At 53.0% G+C, this 10735-nt stretch overlaps 1 protein-coding gene across 1 annotated transcript; it reads left to right on the plus strand.

Moving 5' to 3' along the window:
• Window positions 1-3706: 3706 nt before the first annotated feature.
• Window positions 3707-9181, plus strand: LOC308056494 (gamma-secretase subunit Aph-1b-like). Its single transcript, XM_080371980.1, has 7 exons — window positions 3707-3948; window positions 6041-6211; window positions 7590-7663; window positions 7839-7961; window positions 8315-8442; window positions 8695-8818; window positions 9060-9181. The coding sequence occupies exons 1-7, from the start codon at window positions 3836-3838 to the stop codon at window positions 9095-9097; spliced, it is 771 nt and encodes a 256-aa protein (XP_080228106.1). The 5' UTR covers window positions 3707-3835; the 3' UTR covers window positions 9098-9181.
• The last annotated feature ends 1554 nt before the right edge of the window (window positions 9182-10735 follow it).

Below are 10735 nucleotides of genomic sequence, written 5' to 3' on the forward strand. Positions count from 1 at the left end.
TGGAGATTATTGGCAAGTAGATTTTTCAGAGCTGCCTAGACAAAATGGGTACTGGTACATCTTGGTAGGTGTTGATACTTTTACAGGATGGCCAGAAGCCCTTCCCTGTCGTACCACCCAAGCAAAAAAGGTTGTAAAGTGGTTATTACAAGAAATAATTCCAAGATTTGGAGTTCCTATTGGAATTTCCTCTGACAGAGGTCCACACTTTGTTGCTGAAGTAGTCCAAAGTGTTAGCAAAGTATTGGGTATTAATTGGGATTTACACGCGTCTTGGAGACCACAATCTAGTGGGAAAGTGGAAAGGATGAATCAAACTTTGAAACGACAAATAAGTAAAATTTGTCAAGAAACCAGTCTAAAGTGGCCTCAGGTGCTTCCATTGGCATTATTATGAATAAGGGTACAGCCAAAGAGTGGAAGCTCAGTCAGTCCTTATGAATTATTATATGGAAAAACATATGAGTCTCCAGAACCGAATCTAAACATACATGTAAAAGGAAAACAAGATGTGTATAACTATTTGCTTTTTCTAAGGAAAACTTTGGCTGCAATTTGGAGTGCAGTAATTTGGAATAGACCTTTATTCCAGGAAAATTCAGTGCATGATTTCCAACCAGGAGACTATGTCTATGTGAAGACCTGGACCTCTGAACCTTTGCAGGAGCACTGGAGAAGACCTTTCCAGATACTGTTAACCACTTTTACAGCTATCAAGATAGCAGAATCAGATGCTTGGATACATTATACTCGAGTGAAGAAAGCACCTACTCCATGGAAGACTGTGAATCGTGACGCAGAGACTTTAAAATTGACTTTGAAACATGTCTAATTTTTCATATCAGGTTATGATTGTTCTTTGGATTTTATTTTGGTCGGTAGTGTTGGTGGGATCATGGGCTGACTTGGTGGACAGGAACAAAAGACAAATAGAAACAGAACAAGTAATTGACATTCCCAAACAAATGGCTGAGGAAAATTTGATGGTAGGATTGATTAAAGAAATTTGCCAATTTATAAAATGTCACGCAGATCACTGCTTGTTTGCCAATACCGAGGGCAGTAGGTGAATCTATTCCATGAGGAATTTTAACCATAAATCTGACCAATCTGGAATATAAAAATGAGACCACCTATTGTGAACAAAGGCCAGTAACTCAACGGTATGAACAAGTAAAGGTTATTAGAAAGCAGTGGAAGTCGCCAGGTAAAGAAACAGATTGTAAAAAAACCCTATTGAATTATGATTTTATAACAGGATCCCGACCTAGTGCCATAGCTTGAGTTCTTCTTCCTGGGGGTCCAAATCCCCAGTTAGGATGGTGTTCTTATGATGAACAACTTAAAACCAATGTGAGCAGAAGTATCATGAAATGGAAGTGTAACAAAACTGGCCAAGGTACCCAATTAGTAGAACAATGGGACTCTATATGGCCTATGTCCCTATTTTCCCATTTTCAGTATATGGCAAGAACTTCTTGGTGTTTTACCTGGGATGGAAAAGTTTGTTTCAGTATTACCCTGGGTCAATGATAGATCAATTTCATCGGGAGAGAAGGAAAATAAAATAGTACTGTGGTGGAAATGTGAAAAAGTGTATGATTGCAGTAATGCAGACTTAGTAATCCAAAGAATTCCTCCGTAGGCCACTGTTTTAAAATATGGTTGTTTTTGTCAAGGTCTTAAGAACACTCTCAATTTAACCGGCACTTTTACAGTTAGAAAAGGAACTTTGTTTAGTTGTAGTAAAACTACTATTTGAAGTCCAGGACATTTAGTTTGGGCATTAAGTGATGGAACCTGGACCACACATTTACCATTAGATGGTAAGGTGAAACAAATTACTTTAGGCATGCCAACATTGTGTCCAATTTAGAAGAAATCACCATTTAAAGGATCCTTAGAGAATTTAGAATTGAAACGAATAAAGAGATCTGAGATAAATGATGATATTTGGAATGAACCATTTACAGGAGTGAAGACTGGTTGGGCACTTGAATCACTTTTAAATCCTATAGCTTCATATAGAAACAGAGCATGGCTCTATCAGTTAACTGGTCAAGTGGAAAAATTAGCAAACATTAACAAAAAGGGGTTTAAGGAATTGAATATATAATTACCGGCGACTTCCAATTCTACAAAATAGAATGGCACTAGATATGCTCCTACTTAAAGAACATGGAGTATATGGATATCTCAAGGATAAATTGGACCACTGTTGTATCCACATTCCAAATGTCACTCAGGATGTGGAACATGATCTAGACCTATTAGGAAAAATTGAAAAAGAAACTGAAACAATTCAAAAGGATATGTCAGAAGATTGGCTTGGGAAAATTTTTAACAAACTGGGATGGAATTTGAGCTCTTGGATACAATCTATAATTAAAACTTTGTTTCTGTTACTAATTGTCTTTTTGATGAGCATGCTAGTATACGCATGTTTGAAGAAACAATTTACCAATAGAATTGCAGTCAATCGTATGATTATGAGAGAAGTACCAACTATTTTATCAAGACATGATCCATCACCAAAATATGTTGAAACAAAAGATATACGAATAATGTGAAAGTATTGAAATAATGATTTTCAACACTTTCAAAGGGGGGAAATGTTATCGATTTGTTAATAAGTTAAGATTGATTGACTTTATTTGATTGATTTAAAATCATTTTATAAAATTGAAAAATAGAAGGATAAGAAATATTTTTAATGAAACTTATAGTTGCACAGTAAAAGCTGCTATGAGATCTTCTGTACATCCTGTACCAAGGCCAGAAGAAGGGGCTAGAACCATTGTTAAAACTTAGGGTTTGAAAGGTTTCTTTGTATTTGACCAGTCTTCCGTATGTAGAAGTGTATTGAAAATGTCAGAATATGAGATTAATGGAAACCGGGGAGAGTCGACTGGAACAGCTTGTAGTTACCTGCCAAGAAATCGTGAACTTTAGTAGCAGGTAATTCCGGCAGGGGGAGATCGCGACCACCGACTCATATACCACCTACCCAAATCGTACCCCAGACCCATTTCTAGACCTTTCTAAGCTCTACTGCGCAGAATCGGATATAGGAGGAGAATATGTTAATGATTTATGGGAAATAGCATGGTTATGCATGAATACTTAATGAATATGTATGAGTAAGTTCTATATATGGTGTCTGATTTTGAGACCTGGCGTGTGTTGATCGTGAGAGGACTCGCTCACGCACCCGGCCGTTAATAAAGAAGTGTCTGCTTATCTACATCACATTGGTGTCGATAAGTTCTTCATTCCGAGATTTCGGTAACAGGATGACAGGCTGCTAGGGATCTTTGGGGACAGGCAGCTCACCTGGCAGCCCAGATGCTGGGGGGCAGCATAAGGGTCACCTCACTGGGGGCCCCCTGCCAAGGCACTGGCGGCAGGGCCAAGGCCCCTTGGGTACAGGCCGTGTCACTCCACGACCGGGCGGTGTCCCCCTCCTGCAGGCTGCTCCCCTGGGGCAGGCCGTACCCCCCCGCCGCAAGACCGAGCGCTGGTGTCAGGCTGTACCCGCTCACCCGCCTGTGCCCCCCGCCGCAGGCCCAGGCCCACCCCGTGACAGGCCCGAGCCCGGCCTCCACGCCGCTGCCGGCCGTGCCCCGCCATGATAGCCCGCGGCCCCGCCCCGCCCCCGCTCGGCCCCGCCCCAGCCCCGCGCGCCACTTCCGCCGGCGGCGGCGCGCGCAGCCGGCGCGTGACATCAGGTGGCCCCGGAAGGGCGGGGGAGGGGGAAGGGGCAGCGGGGCCGTTCCGGTCCGGTCCGGTCCGACCTCGGGTCCCCGCCCGGTCCTGCGTCCCGGGTCCCGCCGCCATGACGCTCGCCGTGTTCTTCGGGTGCACCTTCATCGCCTTCGGGCCGGCGTTCGGCCTCTTCCTCTTCACCATCGCCCACGACCCGCTCCGCATCATCATCCTCATCGCCGGGTCAGTCTGGCACCGTCACTGTCACTGTCACCGTCACCGGAGGGGCACCCGGTGCCGCCGTGCATACCGGTGTGGGCGTGATGGGGGCACTGGTACCAGTGCCGGTGCTAGTACCAGTGTGGGTGCGATGGGGTGCTGGTACCAGTGCTGGTGCTGGTACCAGTATGGGTGCGATGGGGCGCAGGTACCACTACTGATGCAAGTACCAGTATGGGTGTGATGGGGCGCTGATACCAGTGCCAGTGCTGGTACCGCTGGGGGTGTTTTGGGGTGCCGGTGCCAGCGCTGGTACTGGTACCGGTATGGGTGTGATGGGGTGCTGGTACCAGTGCCGGCGCTGGTACCGGTATGGGTGTGATGGGGTGCTGGTACCAGTGCCGGCGCTGGTACCGGTATGGGTGTGATGGAGTGCTGGTACCAGAGCCAGTGCTGGTATCGGTATGTGTGTGATGGGATGCTGGTACCAGCGCTGGTTCTGGTACCAGTATGGGTGCGATGGAGGCTGGTTCCAGTATGGGTGTTCTGGGGTGCTAGTACCAGTATGGGTGTTTTGAGGTGCTAGCACCAGTGCTGGTACTGGTACCAGTATGGGTATGATGGGGTGCTGGTACCAGAGCCAGTGCTGGTACCATTGTGTATGTTTTGGGGTGCTGGTATCAGTATGCGGGTTGTGGGGCACTGGTACCAGTGCCAGTGCTGGTATCAGTGTGGGTGCAATAGGGCACTGCTACCAGTGCTGGTACTGGTACCAGGATGGGTGCAATGGGGTGCTGGTACCAGTATGGGTGTTTTGGGGTGCTAGTACCAATGCTGGACCTGGTACCAGTACCAGTGTGAGTCTTTTGGGGTGCTGTTACTAGTGCTGGTACTGGTTCCAGTAGGGGTGTTTTGGTCTGCTGGTACCAGTGCCGGTGCTGGTACTGGTACTAGTATGAGTATTTTGCGGTACTGGTACTGGTTCCAGTGTGGGTGTTTTGGGGTGCTGCTACCAGTGCTGGTTCTGGTACTAGTATGGGTATGATGGGGCATTAGTACCAGTATGGGCATCACGGGGGAACTGGTACCAGTGCTGGTCCTGGTACCGGTACCAGTATGAGTATTTTGGGGTGCTGTTACCAGTGCTGGTACTGGTTCCAGTATGGGTGTTTTGGGGCGCTGGTACCAGTGCTGGTTCTGGTACCAGTATGGGTGCGGTGGGGTGCTGGTACCAGTATGGGCATCACAGGGGCACTGGTACCAATATGGATGTGACAGGGATGTCACTGGTACTGGCAGAGGCACAACAGGGTGACCAGTACCGCTGCTGTTGTGAGCACAGCAAGGGCACCAGTAGCAGTACTCATGCTGGTGCTGTTGGTTGCATGACAGGGGCACCAATATTGTTTCTCTTACTGGTATCATGGACGTGTTGGGGACACCAGTCCTCATGCTGGTCATGAGAGGAGCACCAGTACTGGTGCTCATACCCTTGTGAGTGTGATGGGGCACCAGTATCCGTACTTGTGCTGGTACCATTGCAGGCACAGCAGGAGCACCAGTATCTGTACTGGTACAGTTGCGGGCGTGACAGGGGCACCAGTATTGGCACTTGTACTGGTACCATTGTGGTCACCACATGGTGTGGGCATAATGGGGAGGACACTGGTATCAGTAATGACATGGTATTGGTGGAGCGGTGGTACCAGTACCAGTGCAGGTTTGGTTGTGGTGCTGGTGCATGCGTGCAGCCAGGGCACTGTACCAGTACTGCTGTGGAATCTGGTACTGGAACTGGTATGGGCTTGGATGTGAGCCTGGAGCTGATACTGGTGTGAGCACAAAGGGGGCGCTGGTGCCAGTTCTGGTTACCGGCAAACAAGGAAAGTAGGCACAGCAGCAGTACCAGTACAGACACCACCTGCACTGCACTGGTACCAGAATGGCAGTGACACTGGTAGAAGGGTGAGTGAGGCTGGAGCACAGCTGCCGTCATGGTGCCGGTACTGCCACAGAGGGGTGCAGGCATAGTGGCAGTGGGCACTGGTATGGCACCAGTACTGGCCCTTGTCCTGACACAGCACTGGTGCCAGCAGGTGTGCTCGCTCTCTTGCAGGGCTTTCTTCTGGCTGGTGTCACTGCTGCTGTCCTCCCTCATCTGGTTTATCGCAGTTAAAGCCAGCGACCCCCGGGATGAGCTGTTGCAGAAGGGGCTTCTGATATTTGGGGTGATGTTCTCCGTGCTGCTGCAGGAGGCCTTCCGCTTCCTCTACTACAAGCTTCTCAGGTAAGAGCATCTCCCACCCTGCTCCAGCGCTGCCCAGTGGTCCTCCCATCCTCCCAGCCACTGGCAGGTGCCAGGTTTCAGCTGGGAGCTCCTGGGCTGCGGGGGTGCCAAGCATGGCACCAAGCCACCTCAGCCCTCGCTGACAGCACATGGGTGGCACCAGTGGCGGTATGTTGACCTCGAGTGGGTTTCAGGTGGTGGAGCAGAGCAGCCCTAGGGCCTGGAGGACCCTAGGCTGATGTGGCTGGTAACGTCTCCCTGAATTTGGGACGGGTAGGCTGTGGGTTTGGGCTGCCACAGGACATGGTGGCTAGCACCAGCAGTGCTTCTGAGGCTTAGGGGGACACCAGTCACTGGGAAATGCCCACTTTGCTGCGTGGGAGACAGAGAAGGGTTAGGGATCTGCCCTCATCTCGTGACAACTCTTGTTCCTTTCTTAGGGACGGTTTTGTGTGGCAGGGACAGCCTGAAGGTGGTTTTGGGGCTCTGTGGGGCAGCACATTGCCCCCATCCCTGTGCTCTCTGCCCTGGCCAGCCTGGGGCAAAGTCTCGCAGGATCTCAGGAGCCCCCAGCCCCTCTTGTGCTGCCGGCCCAGGGCTTGGGGCTGCACAAGGGGACGTGATGCCGGGGTCAGTAGCCCTCATAGCCCCCCGCCTTTCTGGCTGGACACTGGTGAGGGACTGGGGGAAGGCCAGGGGGCCGGACACAGGGGCTTGTACCGCTCCGTGTGGCAGGGCGCTGCCGGAGGCGGGCAGGCAGAGGGTAGCAGAGCTCAGTGGAGCAGCCTCTAACGCAAGCACTGCCTTTCCTTTGCCCCGCGGATCTCTGGTTGCAAGCACTGCTGTTCTCCCTGGGCTGAGAAGCTGTCTGGTGTTCTCCTCACCCACCGCACCTCTACCTGATAAAAATTATGAAGCCCACTCTCCCAGTTTCTCTCCCCAAAGAATGTTTCTAGCTCTTTGAGCCCTGCACCCTCTCCATTTTTTCCCCACGCCTTCTAAGGGTATAAATGTGGAGATCAGGTGCACCTTCCTGGTATGTGCCTCCCACGCCTGCACTGGTGCTGCTTCCCATGTGGGGATGCTGCTTGCTTTGCGCCCAGTGCTCGCTCGCCCCAGCCCTGCAGGTTGGAACTCACATTCCTCTCTGGAAAATCTTCCTATGTGGCTTCACATGGATTTCACATGCGTCATTTGTCTGGTGGTTTAAAGTGATCATGTGAGTGCTTTCCGTGGTAGGTGTTGCAGCTTGGGGGTGGGGAGGTTACCAGGAGCGTGGGGTAGTGCAGATTGAGACCCCAGTCCCATCTGCTCCATCCTGGTGCTGCACAGCAGGTGGCCAGGCTGTGCCGGGCTCCAGCATGCTCTCACCCCACAGGAAGGCCATCGAGGGATTGATGGCCCTCAGTGAGGACGGCTGCTCCCCCATTTCCATCCAGCAAATGGCATATGGTGAGTGCTGCGCAGAGCGGGGCACCCAGACCACAGAGCCAGGGGTGAGCCCTGGCACGGCTGTGCATGGTGCTGGGGGGAACAGGCGGTTTCTCACACTGAAACTGTCTGGGAGGTGCCTTGGGTGGCCCTGGGAGGCTCAAGGCCTGATGGTGTCCCTGTCCTGTCCTGGCAGTGGCTGGCGTGGGCTTTGGGCTCATGAGTGGCGCCTTCTCCATGATCAATCTGCTGGCGGACGCGTTAGGGCCCGGCACAGTGGGCATCCATGGGGATTCACAGCTTTACTTCCTGACCTCAGGTGAGTGACCAGCACCCTTCGCTCGTCTCTGCCTCGCCGCAGAGGCAGCAACATGGGGGGGTCTGGATTCTCCCTTCCATCCTGTCCCCTCCACGCTGCATCCTCTACCCATCTGAACCCCTTACTGTCCCCTCTTACATCTCTGCGTGCCAAACCCTTCTTTCTGTCACCTGTGGCCCTCCTTCCTCCTCTCCCCCATCCCTCTCACACTTGGTATCTGCCACAGCACCTCCCAGTCCATCCCAGAAGTGCCCCTACTCCCCTTTCCTGGCTCCTCTCCATCCCTCCCCGAGCCTGCAGGCCACGTCAAGGTGGGTGGTTCCCTGGTGACACCTCTCTGCCACTCCTTGCAGCTTTTATGACCATGGTGCTGATTTTCCTTCACACCTTCTGGGGGATCCTCTTCTTCCATGGCTGTGAGCATCAGCGCTGGTGGGAGATCACAGCGGTCATTGCCATGCACCTTGCTGTTTCGGGGTCGGTGAGTAGCTGGGAGCAGAGCTCTGTGCCAAGACCTGTTTTCAGGGGTGGCTGCAGTACGTGCTGGTCGCTGTGCCAGGGCAGGGGCAACAGCCTGTCACACTAGTGAAGCAGTTGGGTTTGGGGGACTTGCATCTGGCCCTTCACAAACCAAATTCTGGAGTTGGTGTCCACTGTCCCACTTCACTTGCTGAGGCAGTGATGCTGCCACCCATCCTGTCCCTGTTCACCCCTCTCCTACCTCTCTCCGCAGACATTTTGCAACCCCCTGTACGTGGGAAGCCTGGTGCCCTCCTACCTGCTGATGGCCACTGCTGCTGCCTGGGCTTACCTGCTTTCGGGGGGATCTGCCCAGAACCTGCAGCGCTTCCTGCTTTGTAAGTCCAGCTGCATAAAGTGGATGGGGGATGCTATTGGCCCCTCTGGGTACCAGGACCAGTGCTGGGATGGGGAGAGGGTGTCCCCTGGGGCAGGAACAAGGGTGTTGTCCCTTTGGCTGGCAGACTGAAGGAGAAGCTGGGGCTTGGGGCCATGGTTGTGTTGTTGCCTCTCCTTGGGGAAGCAGATGGGGTAAAGAGTCTGTTGAACACTGACCCCTTCTCCTCTTGGTTCCTGCAGGTCTACAGAGTGGAGCCAGTCCCCAGCTGGGATCCTGAGGCCCCACAGGACATTCCTGTCCCCAGCCACCCCTGCCCTCCCCTCCATTCTGGCAGCAATAGCAGCCGTCACCTTCTCTGCAATATCTTTTCTCCTGGACTGAGGGACCCCGGCCAGTCCCAGCAAGGCAGGTGCTGGGGTCTGGCTGTGGCAGCCTGCTGACCGGTGTGGCTGGGGCTGGCTTGCTCTGATGCACCTTAGGGAGCCCCCAGAGAACAGCTGTTTTGGGGGACCCAGCTTTGCTGGCCCGCCACAAGCAAAGCCCCGGTTAGCCTGCCTGGGAGGGATGCTACCTTGGACTGCTGGAGAGGCCTGAGCCCAAAGAAACCCACTGCTTCTCCCCCCTCTGCAGATGTGCCATCCCCTGTGCTGGGGGGAGGCGGGGAGGGGGGATGCGAGGCAGGAAGGGGTGCTGCCCCACATCACCTCCTCACTGCAGGATGGAGGAAACAGCTTTGTAAAGTGCTGCTATGCTCTGGGCTGGGGATAATTGCTGTGGTGCTACTTTCTCCACCTCTGCCCAGCCTCACTGCCCTGGGAGTCATGGTCCTGGCACTGGACTGCAGTAGCAGCAGTAAGCCAGCATCCTGGTGCAGGGAGGATGTTGCTGGGTGAAAGGGGATAGACAACACCCAGGGTGGGAGGAGGATGGAGAAAAGCCAGTACCATAAGAGCCCAGTGGTTGTGGAGGGTGGTGGAGGGCTGAGGAGGAGATGCAACCCTGCAGCTGCTGCCCATGCAGCTTGGGGAGGGGGTTCAAGGGGCCATTCCAGTGGGTCAGTGCCCTCTCCCGCTCCTGGAGAGGCATTTTCAGGCAGGCATAAGCCCTGATGCTGTGCTACAGGGCTGGGAAGGAGAAACTGCCATCAGGCTCAGGGCTGAGAAGGCAGTTCTGTCCACAGTGGGCTTTTATACCAATAAAAAGATACCACAGACAAGGGTTGTCTCTGGCTAGCAGTGCTGCTGTTGTGGGCAGGGTGCAAGCACCCTGCAGCAGTGGTGGCAGTGGCTTCTGCTGGTGTGACTGGGTGGGGGAAGTCTGGCAGTTGCAGACCCCAGTTGCCTGGAGGTCTTGCTCCTGCTCTGTCCATCTTAGCAGGGGTGGGTTTTAGTTTTACTGCTTTGGGACAGAGGCTGCTAAGCGCTGGGTACCTGCAGGTTCCTCCCCTCCCCTGGACCTGGCCTGTTTCTCTTGATTTTGCCATGGCTGTAGAGCTCCCTGAGGCTTGGCTCCAGCTGCACTGGAGCCACCAGGAAAGGTGGGAGACAGCCATGAATCTGGGATCACTCCAGCTGTGGTAGAGCTGGAGCTGTGCTGGGTGGGGGTTGGCCAGTGAGGAAGTGGTGGTTCTGTCACCTTCAGCTCTGCCTTTCTCCAGCCCTACCAAGCCATGGCTATGTTTTTCCAATACTTTGCACAAATAAGAGGAGGAAGAAGTCCCAGAGCGATGGAGGGCAGGGCCAGGCTGTGCAAGGAGCCCTGTGTTGCTTTCTCTGGAGCTCTGCCCAGGGCACTGAGGCTGATGCTGTCTCTGCTGCTCAGGAAGGGGTCCCCGCGCACCCCTCTTTGCTGTGGGTCCAGCTCCACTGGTGTCCTTTTCTGCCCCACAGCTGCGCACAAGGACAGTGGACAGGGC

The sequence above is a fragment of the Falco punctatus genome (assembly GCF_963210335.1).
Source record: "Falco punctatus genome assembly, chromosome: Z".
In the NCBI taxonomy this organism is placed as follows: Eukaryota; Metazoa; Chordata; class Aves; order Falconiformes; family Falconidae; genus Falco; species Falco punctatus.

Bases quoted from the DNA above. Each gene is read 5' to 3' on its own strand.
- LOC308056494 (XM_080371980.1), top strand. From the start codon at position 3,836: ATGACGCTCGCCGTGTTCTTCGGGTGCACCTTCATCGCCTTCGGGCCG. The intron at 6,212-7,589 runs GTAAGAGCATCT...CTCACCCCACAG, and splicing joins CTCTACTACAAGCTTCTCAG to GAAGGCCATCGAGGGATTGA. The intron at 7,664-7,838 runs GTGAGTGCTGCG...CTGTCCTGGCAG, and splicing joins CATCCAGCAAATGGCATATG to TGGCTGGCGTGGGCTTTGGG.